At 36.9% G+C, this 26,995-nt stretch overlaps 1 protein-coding gene across 1 annotated transcript in view; it reads right to left on the bottom strand.

Annotated features, from left to right (window-relative positions):
• The window catches only part of LOC141437574 (uncharacterized), a 53,535-nt gene extending 26,540 nt beyond the window's left edge, over positions 1–26,995 (bottom strand). The window contains exons 1-2 of the mRNA XM_074101005.1: positions 26,738–26,995; positions 14,421–16,209 (exon numbers count right to left, since the gene is read on the bottom strand). Of these exons, the coding sequence (XP_073957106.1) occupies positions 14,421–16,156 (1,736 nt within the window). The 5' untranslated portion in view covers positions 16,157–16,209; positions 26,738–26,995. The remainder of the gene's footprint in view (positions 1–14,420; positions 16,210–26,737) is intronic.

Here is a 26,995-nt window from a genome sequence, read left to right as displayed (position 1 = left end):
GCATTTGCTCTTGAAAATCATCATTTGGTGAAGTCGAACTGATGATGAAGACCACATTTGACCGGAGCTACTACTCAGTTGGTGACAAGTACTTAACGGGTTGAATTTCAATCACTTTAACAGTTGCTAAGCAATTTAGGCTTCTTGTAATGCATATGGTGAAATGGAATGGGTAGTGAAGCACCAGAACTCCTCAATAACGAACATCTCTGTATCGGGAAAAGCAATCTTTCTTATCTATCTATTTCTTTGTTATCTATGATAAAATACCTTACTATATACTTATTAAACTAGTCAAGCCTCTACATATTTTCGTATTTCTATGACTTTTCCAAAACCTACTTAATTTTATAGAATGACTTGCCAACCGGCATTTAAAATTTATAGATAAGTTAAATCTCGTTTTCATTTCAAACTGATAAATGGCTTCCAATTAATACAGAAACAGTGACATTTCAATTCTCGGAAATTCGGTCACCACTTAGCACTGCTATATTTAACGGTGCGATTTAGGTGAAATGTATCGTTTAGGAAAGTTTAATTAGTTCAATAAACAGGACGGCGAATGGAGAATGGGACGACCGTGTGAACAAGGTCGACGTATTGTCACTGCATCACTCGTAGTTATTTCCACGTAGGTACGTCGTATGCAGTTTATACGGCACATAACATAGCACAATGTGCAAGATCAAGGCACGCGCCGCGGCCGCCGCTTCCGCGTCGCGTAAAAGGAATGCCAGTCGCAAGAAAACTGTGTCGATACTGTTTAATTATATTAACAAAAATAAACAGTATTAACAATAACATACACGCTGAAATTCGTCACAAGCACATTTACTCTTGTCTAATTATTTACATCTCCCGAATAGAGTCGACAGACTATTGAAAAAGTAAACAAATAGGCTTAAGTCGTTGACATTGAAAATTGTAGGTACAGGATATTTTATTCTTTTATTGCTTGTTTATCTAGTCAATTAAATATGAACAGAAATGTAAGCTTTAAGGGTCACAAATATACTGAGCGGCAAAAAATCAGGCCCTTAAATGTATACAAAAATAGGTAAAATAAATATAATATAAGTAAAATGGGCCAAATTTTGTGCCGCTGAGTATATATAAAAGACTTAAATACTTAACCTATATAATTTTTTCCTTTTCACTTTTGAGAGCTAAACTTACTTTTTTCATTATGTATTCATTCGGTTAATAAGGCACTGTCATTATAAAACTGGTGCCACAGCTGAGCTGGCTCAAATTGGCCAATCAATTGACGCTTAAGAAGGGACCAACTATGAATACTAACTAAGCGGGGCGACGCAGCTCCTCGCTTTTATGCAAACTATGTCTGGTGACAAATAAAGTAATTGAACACAAAATATAAACAAAATTGTCGCTACTTTAAATATTTAGATAACTTTGAAGACCACGACTCTATTGCAATATTGATCGTTTATATGTGGCTGTATATTTTTGTGGCTTCAACAGCATGTATATTTATTTTCTTCTTCATGTTCATGAAAACGGAATAGTTATCTTAAACGATTATTTAAAGGAAAAATACAGATACATTCGTTGTTATTTCAACAAAGTTATATGTATGTCTCGTCAGACCTTCACGTGCTTACAGTCGAGTTCGTAAACTTGTGAGCAAAAATTTTATCAAAAATATCTGAACACGACTCTATTGTTAACGGCGTAGAAGCGTGTTAGGATATTTTTGAACAAATTTTAGCTCACAAGTTTATGATCTCGACTGTACATCCTTAGATTATTTTTAGAATTTGAAATTTAATATCAATCAAAGAAAAGTTGACATTCCAGACTTATGGCATAGAGCAGTAGGAGAGTTTTTTTAAATTTCTAGTATTACATTACATAACCAAGTTAATCGTGCATTTCTTCGTTGAAATTTGATCTTCAGTTTGACAGTTGATTGTAACTCAATACGCACTCGTATCAGCCCACAAATAAGTTTTTAGATTAACTTTCAAATCAAGAGCTACACCACCGCTGGCCGGTGTTATAAAACACATTCGCTGATTAAGTAGGTAAGTAAACCTTGCTCTTTAAGACTATTCGGTTCAACTAGCCCAGTGATTAAATAAGTAAAAGCCATCATTCCATCGTAAACATTATTAAGCTAAGTAGTTTGTTTCATTAGATATCTAAATGGTCATCAATGACGGCTATAGATGTGGGCGTTAAATTATTTAAGCTAAGCCTAGCAGAAAGGGAACCTCGATAATATAATCGCCGTGATCGATGTCGACGATTGCCATCACACCTGAGAGAAAGTACGACAAGGTACACACATAAATTTAATAACAGTATTAGATGTATTGGATTGCGGAGACGGCGTCTGCGGCGTAGGGTTACCTCCTATCTGGTGATGACTAAAACTGTTTTTTTTTTCTCTCTTTTAAAGAAAAAAATAAACCCGTATAAGGTCACTTTCGTTGTCCATCTATCTGTCTGTTAGTGTCTAGACCCTTTTTCTCAGGAAGAGGTGGTGTCAAGTTCAAATCAATATCGGTCTGCAAGCTCTAGGAGTTTTTAAATATATTGTTCATAAATTCATGCGATTACAGATATAACGTTTGGAAAGCGTATTTTAATATAATACCCGTAGGAACCAAAACCTGTACAGTAGGTACAATTCGAAATTATACAGGAGTACATCTCGATCCCATGGGAATTGGAAGTAAACTTATCCCTTGTGTTACTCCCGAGATCCAGTTAACTATCTATACATAGATACATACCTAGATAGCACCAAATTTCCACTTAATTTATCCAGCTGTTTTAGTGTGAAAGATTAACAAGCGTTCACACTCAATAGACACTCATACTTTTGCATTTATAATACGAGTGCAAGCCGTTGCCTGTGACTCCATCTGCAAATTTTTTATCGCTATCCCACGAGAACTGAGCAATTTTCCGGAATAAAAAGTATTCTGTGTTTCCAGGTTACAAAAAAACTATAACAGTTCAAAATTTTCTTAAAAACATCCAGCCGTTTACAGGAAAAGGGTAAGTAACTCACTTACTTTGCATTTATTACCCATGACGAAATGAATATTTTTTTTTATTAAAAATGCGATTAGGGTTAGAGGGAGGTTGTTTGTTTATAATAATATGTTCGTTGGGAACGAATGTTCCCATTTTAATAGCTGTCGTGAGCCATGATTTATCAAATTAAAAATTAAACGGTTCAGCTCACGATTATAACCGTCCCGCGTCCGAGATCGCACACACTCTTGAAAAAGATCTTCCGAAAAGCTCGAATCTAGCCGGACCGTACCTACCTAATTATAATGGTAAATCACATCATTTTTTAGTTTTATAAGTAAGATACCTAACATTTTAATAGTCATAAGCTTCTTACAACTTCTACCAATGTTTGGTTTCAAGCAAAACCAGGGCACAGCGTTCAGTAGACGAAAGTAAAGCGCGTACCAGGATGGAACCTTTTCGCAATCAATTATATTCACTCAGGCATACGATTTCGATTTAGTTTCATCGACTGTAAGTACTCTTATACTATGACCAGGGTTTCCATTGGCAACCCTGATTGCAGGGCCGATGATGCGGCGAATGTACCGTTAGTCTGCGCGGCCGCAGCCAACAGCCTGCGCCCGCGTCGGTCCGGGCGCCGGACGCCGCCACAAGAGACAACAGATGAACTAACCTACTTCACAACAGCATTACATACAAACGATTAGTATGCTGCGCATTAAATTAAACAAGCGACAGCTTTTCGTAGGACAAGCTTTTATTTAACTTGCAAGGTTTGTTTGCAAATCTTGCAAGTCGAGTTTAATCTAAGTACTGGATCGACTTGAAATTTAGTACGTACACGTACAAATATGTAGTTTGGGTGATAATTCAATTACAGTCTGAAATTAGTTCGTACTGTTTTTTTTTAATTTGTCTAGTTTAATGTCGTAAATAATTGTATCTAAGAAATTTGACCAAGTACATATATGTATAGGGTGTATCTATATACACGTATACATATGTCTCGTAGCACCTTATGGTGCTAAGTAGGTAATTTTGCTTGCCCAATAAAAAAATTGTATGTAGGTATGTATTTATATGTATATGTAAAGAAATAAAGGAAATATAAAAATAAAATAGTACAAAGGTCAATTTCCCCTTTAAGGGATATCTACCAGTTAATCTGTAATAGGATGGAGAAGCCTTTAGTAAGGGACCTACAAAGTAAGCTTTAAATATTATAATTTATAATAAGTAGGTACATAAACTCATAAAAAATAGACCTAGGTATTAAAAATAAACTGTTATACAAAAAATATATATATTCATAGTACAGTCAACGTCATAAATAAGTGATCACTTTTGTACCTTGTCGCTTTCAGTCGTTAAATGATTTCGTATGGCTTTTCAAACATGACGTTAAAGTGACAAGGTACAAAAATGATCATTTACTTATGGCCAGGGCCCGGCGTACTTTTGATGCCGATGACATCAATTTGACGTCACGCTGCATATAGGATAATTCCAATTTAGTATTGTCGTAATTAATTATTTGTCAACCTGTCAAATAATCAGTACAGGACGTCTTAGTAATTTTCGGGAATTCCCACGGGAATCTTGCAAAATCCCGGAATTTCAATTTAAATGCTGTATCTAATGACTTACGCGTGCGAAGCATGAATTGCATATATATCACGCGTAAGTCATTAGAGAGAGAGAGAGACATTTATTTACACATATTCGATACACATAAAAATACATTACATGGAAAAAAATAAAAATAACATCGAATAGTATAAAGTGGACCCCACTCAGCATAATGTTACGGCAAGCCGCAACGCTGTTTTTCAGTGGGACCCATACCCACTAGATACAGCAGTTGAAATGAAATTCCGGGATTTTGCAAAATTCCCGTGTGAATTCCCGAAAATTACTAAAACATCTTGTACGGATTCTTTGACAGGTTGAAAAATCATTAATTATGACAATACTAATTGGAATCACCTATATGCAGCGTGACGTCAAACTGATGTCATCGCCAACAAAAGTACGGGCTCTGTTTATGACGTTGACTGTACATACAATAAATAAAAATGAAAAATAAACAAAGAAGTATTCTCAAAAAGTTAAGTAGATGGTAGTGCCACACTTTCTTCGAACCTTCTCTAAACGATGCACTCAGTAAAATTACATAAAATAAGTACCTATTTTCTCCGAGTAAAACCTACTAAGGTACATCGGTCATTATACGCATTTAACAACCTGAACTGAAATAAGTCACTAATAAATATTATTATTTTTTATTCTAACTGAACAACAACTTACGTCCTCGACAGTTACCTTGTATTCAATAGAGATGCAATGTTTTCAACTCAGACATGATTTGAATGAACAAAATTTTAACAAGAGAAATATTGTATTGTGCAGCGCATTCATTAAACAGGTTGTCATTATAAATGCCAAGCGATGTCAATGAAGATGACAGCGTTTTCCACACGCAATGCAACTAGATAGACACCAGCCGTGGAGCCTCTTTTGACCGGAGAACGACTAATCGGCGTTACACGAATGCTCATAGAATAAAGCACTATTACCAAAAGGATGGTCCGTTACAGACTACATGTGTGACCTCGAACTGAGGCTGTCGCCGGCCTGTCCGCAGTGAGTGACTTGCACATTGATTTGAAACAAAACCGCGGACTAATAGATTACATGCAACTACCACGCCCCAACGCATTCTGGGGCAAGTCAACATTGTATACACTAACTGTCAATTACACTCAGTACCTATGCATTACGCGATGATCAATCGAAAGCACTGAAAGTCCATATCATAGTGCCCCGTATTCGTTATTGGTCATGTTTTCTCTCTCGCGAATGTAGGTCGAGTCGTGAACATTACTGCTTCTTTGATTGTATCGGAGAGAACATTGTAGCGATGTTGTGTTAGACCCGAATTCGGAGAATGACGCTTAATTATGTTGAACGCAAAGTTCATTAACGTATCGTGACAATTCAATGAAACATGGGAAATGGAATTGAATTTATATTTTTCGGTTTATTTTCACGAAAACTCGATTGCAAGTAATGTAGAAAATAATTAACTCCTGCGTAAATATACAGTTATTTGTTTGGGATCGTCAAGGCAGTTTCTTGTTACGAGTACATGCACTGGGAAACAAATCACAATTTCTCTTTTAGCTCTTTTTTTCACTAATACTTATTTATCACTGGTTACGCGATTCGAGACGGCTTTCAAATTATATCATCTTTCTTTATCGTTAAAGTTCCCTCAAAAATAAATTTAATTGCTCTCTAATTTTGATTGCGGCTTTGGTCCACTTTTTACAACGCATCTTACTTAGATGTAGCCCTGATTCGCGTGGGTGGGTGCTTTTTACTGAGTAGTTTACAATATTTACTCCACTTAAGCTGTTTTGCATTTTTTTTTTTTTATACGACTGGATGGCAAACGAGCAAGTGGGTCTCCTGATGTTAAGAGCTCACCACCGCCCATAAACATCTGCAACACCAGGGGTATTGCAGACGCGTTGCCAACCTAGAGGCCTAAGATGGGATACCTCACGTGCCAGTAATTTCACCGGCTGTCTTACTCTCCACGCCGAAACACAACAATGGAAGCACTGCTGCTTCACGGCAGGATTAGCGAGCAAGATGGTGGTAGCAATCCGGGCGGACCTTGCACAAGGTCCTACCACCTGCAGCTATCCTGCATATATCTTAAAGTCCATAAAAATCAAAGTTTAAAGAGGAACACGTATTTGGACCAATGACATTGATTGATGATTTACTTGAATAATTTACTATACAAATTACTTAAATACAAAAATGTTTCTTTCATACTTAAAAATATTATTCTCATTATTGCAATTTACCATATTTTTAAATAGCTTTAAAAAATAATGTGATTCTCAATTCAACTGTAATTTTATAGTCTTCACGTCACATAGTAGGTACCTACATTAATTAATTACTAGACTAGAGTATGTAGGTATATACTAGAGTATATATGTTAAATAATATAATCAAAAACAGTCCAATTTGTAAGATAAAAATAGAAATATCTACTCAATGAATATTCAAAAGCAATGGGGCCAAATTTTGAATACGTAAAGTCATTGGGTGTAGAGCCAAACCGAAGTTGTATATTTACAGTTACTTGGTCTGTGGGTGTAACACAGTGGCAATTAGAAATGCCGGTGCCGCATTCTCTGTTTAGCTTCCGATTTACTATTCACGAACAAGCTTGGTAAAACTTAAGCCGGCTGTAGAAGTTTACAATTACAATTAAACTGGTTGTTACAAGTGTACTTTGCATTCATTATTGAGCTTACTTATCGCTATTTCAGGAGGCTTTAAGTTTGAAAAAAAAATATGCCAAGTGTGGGTCGGACAAGTGAGGGTGCCGTTTAAATTGAAAAGAAAAAAAACTTAAAAATAAATAAAAAAGATAGAACGTAAATAAAAAGTTTTCCTTTATTTGTGTTGACGGACAGCACCCTATACGTACGTATCTAGGTTTCTCTTATGGGCTCTATGTTAAGATACACTTTCAAAACATTGTTTCTTTTGATCACGTAAATAAAAAACTGAATCTTTCACATCTGCTTGCAGGCCTGAATATTTAACTTGTAACACGCGAGTTCCTGATAAAAAAAATCTTTTAGGTACGAAACCCTAAATAATTGTTAGAGTGAAAGAGGCCTACAAAAAAAACAGAACCCTTATAGGATCACTTTGTTGTTCGTCTGTCGGTCTGTCAAGTCCCTTTTTTTCAGGAACGCGTAAATTAAATAAACATTAATATTTCAAGCCTGCTAGCCCATTAAGCAGCGATAAAAAAACTTTTAAGTCAACTCAATCAAAAGATAGCCATTAAAAAAGGTGTTTTTTTTACAGAATATATCAATAACTGTCACCTCAATCGAAAGTGAGCCAAAAAAATATAAGCCAGGATTAAATGAGGTCATCGGTATTTAATTGCAAATGCTAGCTCAGAGTAACTGTAACTGATTGGAATTACAAACTATAAAGTTACCTAAGTATAAATAATTACTCCGATTGGTTTAACTCGAAGCAGTTGGTGCTGAAATAACAGCCTCTTAATCAAACAGTGATTCAGTACTATTGTAAGTAAGGTACCTATAATGAATTCTATTAAATTGCATTGGAAATTTCTTCCATGGTTTAACTTGGAATTTCTTACAGCACAACATATCACTCTCTTAAGTTTTTTTTTTACTTTATATTGGAGATAAAGTAAACGTCCGAGTGTGCGACACGCTAATGTCCAATAGATGACACCCTGCTATCACCTCTACTGCTAATGACATAAAATTCAATATGGCAACTATTGGGACAGCGCTCGTACGTTTACATTTATTTGTTTCTTTGCTTCATCTTGCTAAATGATTTTGATGTACTTTCAGTGGTCGGATTAACTTGAAATTTTGTATATATTTAGTAAAATTTTCTTTTATATGTTAAATTCACTCTTAAATAAATGAATGAATTAGCTGTACACGTGAAACGTTCAGAGAGCGATCAAACAATTGACTTTCTATTTCATTATCTAAACCCGTGACCATTCTGTTCGTGGAGTAAGTATTCAGAAGCAAAAACAACACAATACTTAAATACCTGGTTTCACTAAGGACCTAAATGTCTAGAAGATGAAGAAGAAGAACGATGCGATTATTTACCAAATATATAAAACATTTTATCGAAAATATCCACGTGACACAGTATTAGCATTTTATTAGCTCCCTTTATGTGACAAAGAAGCATTTTGATAAAGGACCTCGCGCACTCTACTGTCGGGATACTTTCGATAATAAATTCGTCCCTATTCTATTCTTCACGCCCAGAACGCAATATTATTCAAATGAGGCCTATTTGTAAATCTGCTAGGATACTTCAGCAAATAAAATTACTATAGCTACTATAGTTACATCAGCCGAATAATGTGGTCTCCTACCCTAAAGTTAATTATTGTTTGCATATCATTAAATATGTTTTTGATATAAATTTAGTTTATAACAACAATTTTTTTGTTGACTTGTACTTGCATTGTCATCTAACTCTAAGCTACATTTCCGCACTAAATTTCAAGTCAATCCAACCATTGAAAGTGGGTCAAATTTAGCTGCCAAGATTAGAGCCAAATAAATTAACAACATAAATAACGGCTATACCCGTGTAAGGGAACAAAATATGCCCCTGACGTTATTAGTCAATGAATATATCCTATGTATTGGTAATGATGATGATAATGCTAGTTATGAATCTGCCAAGTTTTATCTCATAATTATTGACAGTTTCCTTGCAATGTCACTTGAAAGTTTTTTTACTTTTCTAAATATCTTGAAAACAATTGGTCCGTTTTTTTTTTGTGATTAACGTATGTTGTTAACCTGTCCTCTCCCAGAGGCACAAATTTGTGCCCAAATTCCTTTTATCCTGTTATCCTGGGAGATGACAGATTAATGGAATGAAGAGGAATAAATTCGCAAAACACAAGACGTCGCTAGGTCAATATTAACTTGGTCATTTTTGATATCAAATATTTCAAACTTTTTTTTGACACTTGTGAGTCAGCGACACCCACCATTTTTTTTACACTGGTCTGAAATCAATCGGCTTGGAGCAACATGGTGATTTTTTTAATAAACTTTAGGTGCCTAATCATCAATCCCTAGAATGTACCTACTCCATAACGGACTATAGGTATGCTTAAATAATCTGTAGAATAATGAAGATTTATATAAAATATCAATATACTCGTAGTACGTGTATACCTTGGTGATGTACTAGGCGTATACTCAAAATGAAACTTAACTTCTCATATCACATAATGTCTTAATATGGCGACAGAATTTTAAGAAAACTGAAACAAAAACCTAAAACTCGCATGACTTTCTTAATTTGTGGACTTAGCAAGCATAGTCGTTGTGATACTCATTGCTTAGCAGAAAAGTAAAGCTGTAGATTTTAATTATAAAACTACAAATACTAAAATAAATTATTTCAATCAATCCAGCCAGCCATCTAATATAGCTCAATCTACATTATGCTGACCTAAATTTCACAACCCTCTCTGACCCAGTCACTCAGACTGAATTTTCGAATTTGCTTATAATTGGGTACTTTATCCAAAGTCTCCACTAATTATTCAAGTTCTAGGGTCTACTCGAACTTGGAAATCTTGCAATCAATTTCACTTCAAGACTTTTGAAGTAGATCAATAAATTGTTAAAGTTGAACACATAAGTATATCTATAGATAAATATTTAGGTAATATAGGGGTGCATTTCTAGAGTGAGTTAGGGCGCGACGCCGGGTGCTGCGTCGCCCCGCGGGCCGCCATTGTTGCCTCTAGTTTGCATGAAAATAGAGAAAACTTTCCATGTGTGTCACTGTTCCGAATAAAATATTACATTTCTTTCTTTACGGTCTTTGTTCCTGTGCAACTGGCAAAAGTATTGTTTGCGGAGGAAACAATGAAAGTATTGTTGCATCGCTGATTAGCCCGCGATCGATGAAAATTTAATAATAACGGGTCAATGTACCGTCTTAACTTTTCTACTAAAATTGCACGTAACAATTTTGCTCTGATACTATCCAAGATCACCTGACACCTTGCGCTTAGTGTGGATCTAAAAAAAATTCAAGCATAATTTTCTTTTTATTTCCTATGAAGAGATCGCTTTCCATCTCATAGCTAGCAATTACACAACTGGCTTGAAAATATCTTGTCTATTTTCATGCTTCGTGGGCAAACAAATAACTATTACGAATAGGTATGCACGAACACTGATGATAGGTAAAATGATTCATTAATTACTTGGACAGTTTAGTTCTACGATAATTTGTAGCATTATGTAGGTACTACACACATGTGCACGGCACTAAATAAATCTGTGAGCATTGTTTTTGCAGCAGAAACTTATTAGATAAGTGTTCTTTTAGCTTCTTCATTACAACATCCCAATGTTGGTCTCTTTAATGTCCGTACATTTTGGCTATGAAAGTAGGCAGAAAAACGAACACGGGGCCCATCATGACGACCGGACGGCCAAGTGGTTAGAGAACCTGACCAAGAAGCTTGAGGTTCTGGGTTCGATTCCCGGCCGTGGCAGACATTTTTAAGAATAATACGAATGTTTGTTCTCGGGTCTTGGATGTTCAATATATATTTAAGTATGTATTTATCTATATAATTATGTTTCTCCGTTGCCTAGTATCCATAGTACAAGCTTTGCTAAGTTTGGGACTAGGTAATTGGTGTGAAGTGTCCCAGATATTTATTTATTTATTTTTATATGGTGGTAAATTATCACCAATCGTGCATGAGCGGGCACACTCGCTATACTTATACGGTACTTACCCGAAGGATAGAAATCACTTTACTTTACATATAAATATCCAGGTATTATGAGCGTCTCGTGTTATAAAAAATAAAATAATGAAAGCGAAAAGGCTTCTCTGAAGCGACAACGTCACCTATTGTTTAACTTGTAATTTTATCTTTGTGTACCTGCTTTATGTATCGCTTGTTATTTTGGGATTCAGTGTATTATTTGTCAAGTACCTATAATAAACTGATAAAATTAAAAACTTATAAAAATAATCTCCTGCAAAATACAAGTAACTAGCTTTGTGATCTCAATAGTATATTTTTTGGGACATGTTTTTTTATTTATTTATTTAATTATATTAGCACATACATAACAATATATTTACAGTACGCCAAACTGTAAAACAGAAACAGAACTGTAGAACAGAAAAGATATGTTTGAAATAATCATATCATCGATTTTAGTATCAATAAAAAAACTGCATTCATAGATTTTAAAAATGGAAAACTTTTTATTAGGTAGTAAAAATAATTACTTAATGCAAGCTTTTAGCTCATTGTACTTACTTGCACTGTCATTCAACCTACATACCAATACATTGGTATACTGTACCAAATTTCATGTTAATTCGACCACTAAAAATTGGACAAAATTAACTTTTAAAATTTGGATACCGACAGACAGACACCGGGACTGGAATTTTCTGAAAATTTTCAATACGACGAATTTAAGTCGACTGACTGCTGTTTGACTGACCCAGTGTGACTCATACATTTTTAATTTTTTGCTTAAATTTCCTAACTGTTCTTATTTGTAACAAACGTAGTGTCCAGCGTCCAGCATTAGTTCGAAATACAAATAAGGCGGTCACATATGTCCATAAGTCCCACTTACTAATGACGACGAGATCGTGCGTATCGACACAGATGCAAAGCGACCTAAATTTAATACACAGCTTTTTGAAGAGCACCGAAGTTACTATGAATCTGCTGCGATCGGATTAATATCCGATCCGAGAATACTAATGTATTCTGCGAGTCTAATCTCATTATCGTTATAAGATGAACGGACTCTTCGTGATTGATTATCCTTGTGACGAAAGGTTTTGGAATGACTTAATTGAAAAAAGGTAGTATAAAATTTAGACTTAAATCTTTATTTAGGTGGGTGGATACCTGAACTTTAATTTATCGAGATATGAGGTAAAACCATTGTTTATTAATATTTAACCTATTTCGGTACGTAAAGTATAGTTTAGTATAGTTTTTTGCAGGTGGTAGGACCTTGTGCAAGGTCCGCCCGGATTGCTACCACCATCTTGCTCGCTAATCCTGCCGTGAAGCAGCACTGCTTGCACTGTTGTGTTTCGGCGTGGAGAGTAAGACAGCCGGTGAAATAACTGGCACTTGAGGTATTCCTTCTTTGGCCTCTAGGTTGGCAACGCATCTGCAATACCCAGGTGTTGCAGTGTCTATGGGCGGTGGTGATCTCTTACCATCAGGAGACCCACTTGTTCGTTTGCCATCCAGTCGAATAAAAAAAAAAATATCTTTTTAATTCGCATTTGATGACCTTGACTGCACAGAACCGAATTAAACGTCTCTTTGGTTTAAAAGTATCTACATTCGCGTTTACCCCATGATGTCGTATGCAACTCAGCAACTGTTAGAAAACTAAAATAATGTTAGAATTGTTGATGAATAGAAATACAAAGAAATTGCAATTTGCACTTCGCGAGAGTTAAATGCACTTGTACGTATAGTGATCAGGCTTAGTAAACGGACAGTTTCCATCGCAACCAGCGATTACTTCGCCCAGGGTGAAAAGCTACTTTCCTTTGCTCACTACTTCGCGCATTGCAGCTAAAAAGAAATTTCTCTCGTGGGAAACGTACTGCTGCGTTTTGACGACCTCGTAGTAGCCTATTTGATTATTTTTTATTAGCCTGTGATAGTGTCCCTCAACTGAGCTATAGCTGCTCGGGAAACTTTCGAATAGGTACTTCGATTTCTGTAGTGTCTTGCTTACGTCGGCTAATGAACTCGGCTTGCGTGGCCCATTTAGTACCTACTTATATCTACATATTTTTACAACGAGCAATACAAGTTTGCAATCGATTTAAGACCATCGAATCGAAGAACTACCGACCTGCAAACCCCTTTGTGCACGACAGTATGGATAATTAGTGGAAATGGAGGGGAACAGCGGGTGAAGAGATTAGTTTGTACCTGCAAACACTGTTTCCACAACAACGACTTGCTAAACAAACATAATAACCTGTGTTCTTTAGCAATGTTTATTTATTGGTGTTTTACAGCATTGGTACTGAGGTTTCTCTAGCTATTTACAATGTCTACGTATTAATTATAATCAGTGAGAATTAAAATACATGGTCTCAAACTTTTACGATTTTCTCTCAAATTTATTTTCATATGCAGGAAATATACGACTAAGCCACCTAAACGTACGAGTATGCTAAATAACTACACGACAACTATGTTGAGTCTAATTGTGACCACGACTTCACTGTTGCAATGCGGATACGTTGCAATTGCAATATGACCAAAACTCCAAGGTAACTAAATTCATGTCTCTGTATGCGTAAATACAATAATAAACGGCCAAGCTAAATTGCGGATTTCAAGGACAATCTGTGTTTCTTGGCTAGTAAGATAAATTAATTTACACGTTTTGCTTTATCTTATAACCAACTTCATTACATAAATAGACATAGTTCTTATATTGTATTGTATAGGCATGTACAGTTAAATCTGAACGAGGAACATTTTATGAGGCAGACCGGGCAATTCACGAGGACGAATAGGCAGGTTTATGTCTGAATGGCTCGTATTTATTTAACAAGCAAGCAGAGCCGATGACAGATACACCGGAGCAAATCTTTTGACGCTACATTTATCGTACTCTTAGGTTTATTGTTCGCTAGAAAAGCATCCCCACTTCATGGATATTATTTTTCTAAGGATATTTAAATTACACTACAGAAACTTTAGGCACCTGTCCTGTATAGAACAGTACTTTACTTACGCGTTACTAGTGACGTCGGCCGGCTCGTCGAAATCTCCAATGGTGTCGAGAGAAGCACCGGATCCGTCTTCCCGAGGATCGATGGGCGGCGGCGGTGGTGGCGGCGGTGCTGTGGTGGGTCGCGGCAAGGTCAGTGTGCTGGTTTCACTTCCACAGTCTTTGTAATGGGGCTTAGTGACAAAGTCAATCAGCCGAGGGAGTGCTTCGGGTGCTGCTGTTTCTTCAACCTTTTCAGGTGGCTTATTCTTCATCTCTGCTTCAGAACGTTGCAACCAAGTCTCGATGCAGTTTTTCTTTGTTGGTGTGAGAAGGGGTTCTGGTACATGTGGTGGTGATGTTTCCGCAATAGGACTTGGTCTAGGTTTTTTCTCACTAACAGACCGCTCAATCCTTGTACTCCGTGGCATTGGTTTAGGTTTGTCTGTAACTGCTTCCACTTGGCTTTCAACTTTATCTGTTACTATTTTGCTATTTTCGCAGACTTCCAAGTTAAAAATATTATTTAAAATAGTATTATTATTATTTTTATCATTTGACGGAAGTTTTTTAAGAGGATGAACTAAATCTTCAGAGAGCTTACTAAGTTGCTTCTTAGTCTCAAGAGTACTAGATACTCTTGTAACAACATTCTTTTCAAAAAATTTGGACTCTTCTTTAATATCCATTTTACCCTTTTCCAAAAATCGTGTACTTGATATATCATTCAAAATGTTAGAATCTATGTTTTCAATACAATTTAAAACTTTTTGTATATCTATTGTTTTTTGCTGCATCGTGGGCGTAGAAGGAATACTATTTTCAACAGAATTCGCCATAGAACCCAGACGGTCTACTACTGTGGAAATTGAGCTTCCAGTATCATCTGATTCTGCATCTGCGAGTGCTAAGCATCGTTCCCATTCTGTTGATAGCAAGTCTATGTACACTTCAGCCTCCGGAGGCATTGTCTTGCCATCGGACAGTCTGCGCACAAGGCGTCTGGCTTCTTCTGGTGAGCCTCTCTTCAGATAGGCTATACCTTCTTTACCTTGGCGAAGTATGTGGCTATCAAAAGACGATTTTCTCGATAATTTCGTCAAATTAGAACCTACTCCGTTTTGTATTCCATTAACAGGATTTTCTTTGTCATGTACATTGTGGCCTTCACTACATAAAAACCCATTTTGTTCACCAACTGTCTGTAGAGTTTGTTTATCTTTAAAAGAATTTTTCTTACCCAATTTTCTAGGCGGCACTGGTGGTGGCAAAGTAGTGGGCCGTGTTAATTCTGTTGTTTGTTTAACTGGTACTACAGAGTCTGTCATTGCTTTATCTTTTTCAGGTTCATCTGTAAACTCAAAGTGCCGTACAAGTAACGTTAGTTTTTCATCAGAATCTTTTAGTCTACGAACACAATCTATTCTAGTCAACTCTGCTACTGAAACGTCATCGATAGCAAGTATCTCATCGCCTGGTATTAGTTTTCCCCAAGGTGCAATAGCATTCGCTGCAGGGCTGTCTTCTGCACATGATTGTACGAGTAACCTTCTGACCTTTTCCGCTGCAGCTGACCCTCCTTCGAACTTGAGTCCAAGCCCGAGGCGCGCCCCGCGCGGCCTGCGCACCACGACTTCGGCAGCTCCAGCCGCGGCGCCCACCGTGAGCACAGTGACGAAGGTGGATTCTCGGGCCGCGGGCCGACTCTCGCCCACTGGTACTATGGTTACAAAGTCCTCGACGGCCGCGTCCGCCGCCATGCCGCGTGCAACGCGCGACGGCGAGTTTTCGAACACCGCTTTCGGACTCGAATCTGCAGGCAAAAAATATTCATGAGGTTACGTAACAAAAATGCAATAATGGTTGGAGTTGCGCTCGCGACGGATGGCACGCGAGGACTGGCACAGCGAACCTCTCTCTTTCACTGTTGGTGCACTTGAACGCTACGAGCTGAGCTCGGTAATGATCTCCGTTATACGAATGTATATAATATACTCTACCAAATAATCCCTACGGCCAAACGATTTAACTTCGACATGTTTATCAATATAGCTGCCATTTTTTAATTTGTTATTCATTAATAATTTACAAACATTTGCATAATAGTATATTATGAAAGTGATGAAACTCTTTATTTAATCGCTCAATAAACAATTCATATGATCAATTTCGAAACATAAAAGTGTCGTGACGGGTTTTACTAATAAGTAACTATAGTACCTACTTCCCACATGTCATCACTTAAAACTTTCGTCGATCGATACGAAAGTATAACGAGCATGTTTGGGAATGCGTTGACCACAAACAGTCTCATCAGCGCGCGAGATGTGGGTTAGTAGCACCGGCGGCGCGCGGTGTGCGGAGCGACGCGGGCGCAGCTCAGCCACCGTTCTTGGAGAACCGGCGCATTAACATATTGCCCGGGGCTGGCGGCCCGGCCCGGCCCGTTACTCCCGGGTCCCGCTCCAAAGGGCCAGCAATTCTCACGGCTATTCGCAATTTCCCGATAAATATCAAAAATAAGTCAGCGAAATTTTAATAAAAACCTGTATGCCTTTCAAATAACAAAATTTAATCTTATTTGTACCGGTACTCATATCAATAACGACACGCCTTCCACAATAAATGAAGGCACTATCTACCTACCATGGCATCTAATGATGATTAATGGGGATATGTTGAACCATGACAAAATAAACCATCTATTAAATCGCTTCGATGGGTTGAGCCCGTACCTATAGCCGTTGCCTTCATAACTGGGTACAAAAGTGAAAATATACCTACCTATTTTGTATCTAAGCGAATGCTATTCTTCTGATAAATATTGTGTAATAAGACTGGCAAAATATGGTGTTATGTAATTACATTGTATATATATGTATAGTTGCATACCTATGGTGATGTAAACCTTATTGTATAAAAATAAAAATAACAAGCTATATTGAGAAACGTTAAGCATTAGTTGAAAAGTTTAAGAAAACAGATTACACAGATCAACAATTATCAACTTCTACCTACCTATATTTCTTCACCTGGACGTTGATTGTATAAAATAATCCAATTATATCGTTTCAGAATATTTTTTTTACGGTTACACATTATTTTATTTTACTAGTGTTTGCTTTTATCCAGTTTTAAAATAAATATTTCCTTGACTAATATAAAAAACAATTACAAAAATAAAACTATATATAAACTGAACTAAAATTACAAAGTAAAAAGGTCGTCCAGATTTTCTGCCACAGGCATTGACCCCAAGACACTGGCAGCATTACCTCTCTGAACTGCTATTGGCATGAATTTAGCTAGGACGTTAACATATTAATAAAATAAACATTGGTATATAAAAAATGTTCTTCCGTCCGTGCCAAGAAAAAAACTCACGTATGAAAATACAAATTAGTTTCCATACATACTGTACGTGAGGTTCGTGATAAATCTTCGTTTGCATACGATTCACCAATTGAGAGCAAAACCGAGTCAGCTTGTCACGAGCACCCTTATCGTGCACAAAGAAACATTGCGCTATCACATGTGGTATTGTTCTACCATATCTCATAATTGAATCTTTAGTACTCGGTACCTCGGCTTCGTACTCGTACATGAAGTGTTTTACAATTTGAGACGAGTTACCTACTTTCAATCGTATGTAGAAGATTGTTTGCGATGCCAGTGCAATCTTTGCCCATTAACCTGGAATACAGACATAAATATTATTTTTTATCGCCGGTCTGTATTTCATTCAACTCTCAAGAGTTCACCGATACATAACGCCTACGTCGAAACTAAACTAGAACTCTAGAAAACTAAATGGATAAAGTATCATAAACGTAAATTATATGAGCCGGAAACCATTTTATTGACATTTAATTTGCATCAGAATGAACAAAATGTAAATGTTGAGGCTTTACAGCTATAAAATAAAACCTGCGCGGATACATAAACTACGGACCAAGACACAGTAAATGTTCTATGTATCTACATGGAAAAAGAAACTGTTTATTGTTGGACACCTTTATTAAGAATCTTTATAGACCCATTAACTAAGCGACATAAAAGCTGAAAAAGTTTAATAGGTACATTATGCGTCTCCCAAAACGCGCAAACAAATGGGGTATTCGTTTTTCTCCGAGGATTCTATACCCAATTATTTTTTCCAATAATCTCCAAATTTGATTATTGGACCTAGCTGCCATAAAGTGTACTTTATTGCACCGGCCGTGGACACCGGTGCCGGCCCTGCCGCTGCGGTGCCGTCACGTTCACATCATGCATATTCAGCACGGGAGCGCCGCGAGCCACGAGCCGCAGTACCTACATAGACGCATCATTTTAAAGATTGCCAATTACACAGGTGTTGCACATCTAGGTGAAATGTAACATCTATTGTTTCTTATCTTATTTTAATATGAGGTCAAAACAAAAGATGTGGATGCGTTTGCAGTTTATAAAGGTAACGTTTAGAATATGGCAGAAGAGCGAAATGAGGTCCACACCATCTTATTTGACGGTCTGATAATTCAACAATTTTAAAATTAATTGTATCATACACTGAAATTTCCTAAAACATACGTTGAACGAAATTTAAATTAAAACTAAATCTACCAATTGCACTTATACCTACGAGCACGTATTTCTCACGCAAAACTTGTTTATCAACAATGCAATCACGAGCTGTGCTTCATTATCATTCCACTTAACTTTATCAGACAAACAAACTTTATCACAAAGATTTGCTCATTATCATCATTGTCCAGAAATCTAATTGTAGTCGCTTAGCTCATTAAAACAGTCTTAGTCAGATGCTTATAAGAAAAGGCTTAGCTGATGCTATAACCATCTAAACAAGTGCCTATAGAATTGGCATGAAATACTTTGAAGGATATTGAACTTGTCTTAAGATAGAATATCATTGTAACCGAGATTCGTTGTAAGAAAATTGAATAACCGTCTATTCGAAAACTTACGAGCTTTCTAACAATTAACCTGCAGCCGCGGCGGCGGCGGCGTTGGTGCGCAACGTTTAGCTATTTCACCTTCCACGGTGGGTGCATAAAAAGCGTGCAATACTCGTACAATATTCGTGGTACCAGTAGCCCATCGCTACCTACATCTAATTAGGCGATCCTCGCGCTTGTGCAAACCCGTGATATGGTAACAGCTCGTGGAACTTGCTCGCCGCTAACTGATTGCTTTGCTTATTTATTGCTTTAGTTCGTGTTGAGTATTCATTGCAGCGCTTAACCGAATACGGCCTGCTCTAGTTGTAAGCCTGTGGTAAACTCAGTTAAGGCCCTGAAAGTACCTATACAAGCGCTTCGAAGGTACTGTATTTAAAGAAGTTGCTTTAGAAATCAGTAGCTATGGTTTCGTATTTAGAAAGCGCCTAAATATATTTTAAGTATGATGCGCGAATTCGTAACCTCATCTTCTCTAACACCCGTTAAAATTATGTAAAAACGTGATTTTCTATATGAATTCGCCATGATAATCACATTGACTCTCGAACCTATGACTCCATCGGCATTCGACATTTACATAGCGGCTCGGCGAGTCGGCGCGTCATAAGCCACAACCACAACAGCGATATGTCAGCGTCTCTCGGTTCATCTCATCACGCTGCGCCCTCCTCCGCATTTATCTCCGACAAAATTGAAATAAGTTAGATAATATCTTATCTTAGTGAGAACCCGCCTCGAGGCGAGTGGTCCAGACGCTATCGAGATGTGTCGCCAAAAACAGCGAGCACAGAGGAATAACAAGTGATCCCGACTGCGATAACCTTTCAGCATTTTTATCGTTTTGTTCCTTATTGTGTTTGGTCGTTGTACTACGGGTCTGAGGTCACGGTAGTGGCGCAAAGGTGGGCTTTGATCGTCGACCCTTTTCTCAAAACAACTCTATCTTTTCGGTCTCTTGTGTCCATCTTCTCATAAATAGGAAAAAATTGTTTTCTAAAGTGATTAAATATGTTAATAAAAACTTTCAAGCACTATTTCATTCCCTTAGTTAATTTTATTTAAAAAACAGAAAGTCTCTTTTATTTGCTGTTTCATTATCGGGAAGATTTTGTGCATTTTTTACTGTCTCTTACATTCATATCAATCTGCTAGTTACCTAGTTTACATACTTAATTTTATAAAAAATATGTGAAACCATACGATGGAAATTAAATGATTTTTTTTGAGCTTTTAGAGTAGATGAGTTTTTCCACACTGTCAATATTGAAATCGCTTCATTACGTATAATGAAGCGATTCTGTGTTGCATGCACAGTTTTAAAGAATCATCCGTCACGAGCTCAGAGAAGTATAGACCTCCCTAAAGTGACATTATTTTGTAGAAACAAAAACTTATCTTAATCATACTTAAAGTAATATAAAACTTGAGTATTCTGTTTTGGTGGAATGCAAAACGGAAAAGTTAATAAGTTGGTCTCCCGCAGCGCAATATCGCCCACAAGCCTGGCAAATAAATTATTAAAACATAAAAACATCAACAGTGGCTGGCATGGACTCCTGATTACACTTCATCCTACAAGTAATATCATACTTACCGAAAATATAGATGACTTACTAAACTAGACTTAAAATTCGATTAAATTATATAAAGCTACAGAAAGTTTTTATTACCGAAATTTTCGCGTCTCTATGATAAATCGACGGACGATAAGAATGTAATTTAAGTGCCGTATTTTTAATGATTATTTTCCGTCTTCCGTTCTTAAAACAAATCAATATAAACATGATTTAACTTGACGCGTTTAGCATAAAAATATATGTAGTCGTAGTGGGTTATAGCACCGTTCTTAAACGGTATTGTTTGGCAAGTAGGTTACCTAAAGTCGTTAGTGTTTTCTAAAACGAAATTCATATTTGAATACTGAGCAATCGTTGACTTTAGAAAATAAATCAATAAACATATTCTACGGATATTTTTAAAATGTAAATGGCCATTAAGTGATAGCTAGGTGGCGGTGCAGTGGGCGGTTGCATGACATCAGCAGCTCGGCGCGGATCGTGCGATTCTTCGAGAGGTTAACATCCTACGAGCATCCGTGCCTGACCAATGAGCCAATGAGCTCGATTCCAAAGGCAAACACCAAAAAGCCTGTCTTGACAACTGGCTAGCTAACGAGTTTTCTCATATAAACAGGCAAAAAACAAGCCGTCTGCGACTCAACTGCGGCAGACGACGTGAATGGATTGTAGGCCATTTATTCTTTAGGGCAACATCTTAATCGTTACAAACCGAAAGGTAATTAGATTGACTGTATTTTTTCATGTTTAGTACTTACATTAAACACTAATATCAGTTTTGTACTTAAATAGTTAAGTTTAGTTATTCAAACTTTCTTCACTGGGGAATTAAAATTGAGTTTCAATTAATGTTATATGAATATTACTATATAGTTAACTAAATTTAATGTTTTTGTTATGTCTAGAATAGTCTGTCTATTCGTCTGCATGTACATGTATAGTTACAGTGTATATACATGTATGATGTATGTATGTACAGTCGAACCATTTGATTCATCGTAGAACGTTCTCAAAGTAATTGATAATTATTTTCCTGGTCAGGCAAAGCGATCACGATTCAGTTGACACAATAATCGTATTAGTTCAGCCCCTTAAAAGATATTTAAGATCTGATAAGGCGATAAATACGATACAAAAGGTATTTATAGTGTGGTCACAACTTTAAGTACCCTATCATTTTTGAAATTGGGTTATTGTAATCATTTTCATTGTAAATATTTACCGTTATGCATGAAAAACGGCCAGGCGTTTAATTTTCTACAAACGAAGGCATTATTCAACTTATTCTCTTAATTAAATGGTGCTAATTTAATTAAGTTACAATAAACAGGTGTAAAATTGATTTAAACTTGCAAAAGTTAAAGATTAAGTATTATTCTTATTAAATTTATTAATAAGTGTACGAACTTGAAGCTATTATTGCACAAAGAAGTCTCAGTAATACCTGTATCATAATCGGTACCTATCTATGCATTGTTGTCACAATAGCATGTATAATTAATTTGTTTTAAAATTTATCCAGAATAGAATACTTACAAGCAGTTGTTTAATTTAATTTAACTAAAGACACCACCCTGGTGAATATTTTCATAGGAGTTTTTTATTCGAAGTATAGTCAAACCTTTGATATGATACTTTTTTAACATTGAACAATTCATGAAAATTTTTGATAAACACAAATAAATTAAATAATCGTACGAGTGCTCGTCACTGTCCCAATTATTGACATCTTTAATTTTATGTCACTAGGGGAGGAGGTGATAGTACGGTGTCATCTTTTAGACATTGATATGTCGAGTACCTACTCGGACGTTTACCTTAAATTAATTCTATTAAAATCCTCAAAAACATTAACAAGGCTGTTTGAGGCAGGCTAACTGAATAAACTGCTGAAATATTCGTGATTTATTTTGGTAAAAAAACATTTCTACCCACAAACAGTTGAAGTAAAAGTGTATAGAACTGCCTGGGATTCATTTGTTGGAACCTTATATAATATATATATGTAAACATGTTTGATATGGAAACATGACAGTAATATAAAACGACCAAAAGTAACAAGACAACATGGAACACTACTCGAACCTTAACAAGCTATTGACTAATTACGGCTACTACACACTTCTTTATAAAACCGGCGAAGTGCGAGCCGGGTTAGCGCACGGAGAGAACGCTGTGCCGTCGTCAAGTTGCCGTTATTAAAATCGCTGAAAAATCGCTTTTGTGTAGGAAGTCCCTTTAGTTTTAAACTATTAAATGAAAAGAGGAAATTAATCCTGTCGTGGTAAATAAGTTCTGTCAAGTTAGTTAGTTCCTAATCCATGCTGGGACCGCGCGTGAGCTATGGCCCAATGCCTCTCATTCTGACTGGAGGCATATACTCGTATTATGCAGTGAGACGTATATAGGCCCAGATAAAATGAAACACTATCAGCCATACATACTCACAACACGAGAGGATTTCTGATACGAATATTGTTGTTATTTACTTGTTATAGCGAGTAAGTAATATGTGCTTAAGTGTCTACTTGTTATATAGAGGCAGTTTAAAGCATAAAAACTGACAGACAGCAGAGCCTTCGTGTTGGCACCCTTAAAGAAATAAATTAAATTAAATTAATTAATTAAATATCACGAGACAATTCACACCAATTGACTTAGTCCCAAAGTATAAGCTTAGCAAAGCTTGTGTTATGCGTACTAAGCAACGGATAAATATAATTATATAGATATGGATACATACTTAAATACATATTAAACACCCAAGACCCGAGAACAAACATTCGTATTTTTCATACAAATATCTGCCCCGACACGGGAATCGAACCCGGGACCTCAAGCTTGGACCCTTGGAAAGTTGGAACCCTAAAAAAGTCCACCAAAGTGGTACCAGTATTCATCGCGACAGTTTTTGCTACTCATGCAGTTAGGCTCGATCGACAACTAGATAATAACTATGTTTAACGTATCGTGGGAACCGCCGTCATTATGCGGATCATTATAATAAAAGCCGGATTAAACATCTTCCAGACAATTGAAATGACAAAAAAACTTAATTAGCATCTTAACATTCATAGCAAGTTGTGAAAATATTATGAATCATTTGGTACACGTCCGTCACTTGTTACGATTGTGCGCATTACACCGACATCCTTTTTTGCTACCTTGACACAGATTTAGAAAGTACATTCTTTACGAGGATGCGGTATCGTTGAATTTTGTTTTTGTTGCAAATTCTTACCACACCGTAGAATTTTTTGACACCAAATAAATGTCATATTTTTTATAACATATCAAAACGCTACTCCCCCGAAAATTTTGTTAGCCAATAACAAGCAGTGATAATTTAATCATCATCCCAGCCTATATATACGTCCCACCGCTGGGCACAGGCCTCCTCTCAGAATGGGAGGGCTTGGGCCGTAGTTCCCACGCGGGCCCAGTGCGGATTGGGAACTTCACACATACCATTGAATTACTTCACAGGTATGTGCAGGTTTCCTCACGATGTTTTCCTTCACCGTAAAGCTCGTGGTAAATTTCAAATGTAATTTCGCACATGATTTCATTCATGTTTTGAAAAACTCAGAGGTGCGGGCCGGGGTTTGAACCCACGAACCTCTGCTTGAGCGGTGATAGGCCAACCACTAGGCCACCACGGCTTTTTAATAATAATAATGATAATTTAATACTAGCCGTCTTCCTGTCAGTTTCGATTTTCTACAAAAAATGCCGAAGAGCAACTGACAAGTACAAATTACGAGTATATAATTAGAAATCTCATCCTCATAACTGCTTATTAATTAGAAACCAAGTAGGTAGGTATAATTCTAGACTTAGCATTTTTTTGATAATTAAGGTATTTGTACGGGCATTAATTCTAGACATTTTTTTGATGGATTAACGAGCAAGTGGGTCTCATTATGGTAAGAGATACCACTGAATAACAACTGCAACACCAGGGTATTGAGATGCGTTGCCACCTAGAGGCCTATAGAATACCTCAAGTGCCAGATATCACAGGCTGTATTTTTGAATTAAAAACTATCAGTGTGCAATTTTGCTGTTATTTCCAGTCATAGGAGAAAGTGATAGCAATCCGGGCGGACCTTGCACAAGGTCCTACCACCTGCAAAACTAAATAAAAATAAATCAGTTGGGGTGTCTGAGGTTTTCAGCGTAATAATATCATACGCACCACCACGCATTCGTTCCACTGCTAGGCAAGGTATCCTCTCGGATTGATACGTCTCAGGCTGAATAGTTTTGTAACTTAATTTAATTATTAACTATCTAGTGTGTACCCATATTTTTTTATTATTTCCAGAGTCATAGGTTGAAAGTGTTAAAAGTAAAACTCAGATGCATATTTTTGATAGTCCCTAATTCCCAATATGCTCAAAAAAAATGTTTGTGCCAACATTCTAAGAGAAAAATAAAATTCGTGCTTGTATGAAAATTGCGCATCTTTTTAAATTCATTCTGCTAAGCGAAGGTAATAAATAAACGAAACGCACCCTTTATCGCCTATCTCTTTTTATTCACAGCATTTACTCGTTTTTGCATTGCTTTATTTTAATTTTAATTATCGCGTTCATTTATTTTTATTTTGTGATTTTTATTCAAAAGAAATTAAATGTCAGCAAACAAAACCAAAACAAATAAATATCAGGGGACACTTGACACCAATTGACCTAGTCCCAAACTAATTAAAGCTTGTACTATGGATACTAGGCAACGGATAAACATACTTATATAGATAAATACATATTAAACATCCAAGATCCGAGAACAAACATTCGTATTATTCATACAAATATCTGCCCCGGCCGGGAATCAAACCCAGGACTTCAAGCTTCTTAGTCAGGTTCTCTAACCACTTGGCCATCCGGTCGTCATGATGGGCCCCGTGTTCGTTTTTCTTTCTACTTAACACTTACTTATTAAGTTTCTGCTGCAAAAACAATGCTAACAGATTTATTTCGTGCCGTGCACATGTGTGTAGTACCTACGAGTACTTAATGCTACAAATTATCGTAGAACTAAACTGTCCAAGTAATTAATGAATCATTTTACCAATCATCAATGTTCGTGCATACCTATTCGTAATTGTGACTAGGTATGTGATATATAGTTTGTAAACACTATACTCCGTTTAATTTAAGATTTGAACTAACGATCAAATTGTAAGACACGTTTCTCGATATTTCGAACACAAATGGACTAAAAATACCTACATGTGCATTTATTAGCGTTATTTATTATGTTTTTACTATAGAAGTTCACACAATTTTAAACAGTTCCGTTGTTTAATTTTAAAAAAGTGTGCATTTTTTACCGTAAAGTTTCAAATGTTAAAATAAATGGAATATAGTCATACAATTATTTACTATCAACCACCGCCTTCCTACAAAATTGTTGTAACAAGCAAAATAATAAATAACACTTAGGTACAAATAGATTTACAAGAAAACGCTTAAATAAAACTATAAAAACCGGCATATACCGTAAAGTCGCGCAACAAGGATCCCATAAATGGGAGTGAAAAACGCGTTGGGAAACGAGAGATTGCGGGCGTATATTATAGGCACAGGTGCGGCGGGCGGGGGCGCCGGTGTCGCGGGCGCAGCGAGGCGGGCACGGGACGTGAGGGATCGCGGCTCGCTCGACCGCCGCAGCCGCCCCTAATCTCATTACCGCACTCGCCTCGCTGACCTTAGCCTATTTCCCGAGCCGCAGTAACTCGCACCCGGCCTACTTGTTTATCATCTGTTTACAATAACAAATAATATAGTCAACTTACCCTATTCACTGGTCCGAATACAACGTATGTACACTCAACAACCGAACGTCCCGAATCACTTCTTCCAAAGTTTAAGCTCAACTCACATTAGCAAGGGTGTATGTAAAATCCAAGAAGTCGCGGTGGTGTGGTGTCCGGACTAGCGCACACGGGTGCGCTGCGAGCGAGCGTCGCGACGTCGGCGGCGCAGAGCGGCGTGTGCGCGCGCGCCGCTGCGGTGGGGCCGACCGGTCGCAACCGGGCCGCGCTCTCACCGCG

Source organism: Choristoneura fumiferana, chromosome 18, assembly GCF_025370935.1.
Source record: "Choristoneura fumiferana chromosome 18, NRCan_CFum_1, whole genome shotgun sequence".
NCBI classification, from domain to species: Eukaryota; Metazoa; Arthropoda; class Insecta; order Lepidoptera; family Tortricidae; genus Choristoneura; species Choristoneura fumiferana.
This window is presented reverse-complemented; position numbering and strand designations above follow the sequence as displayed.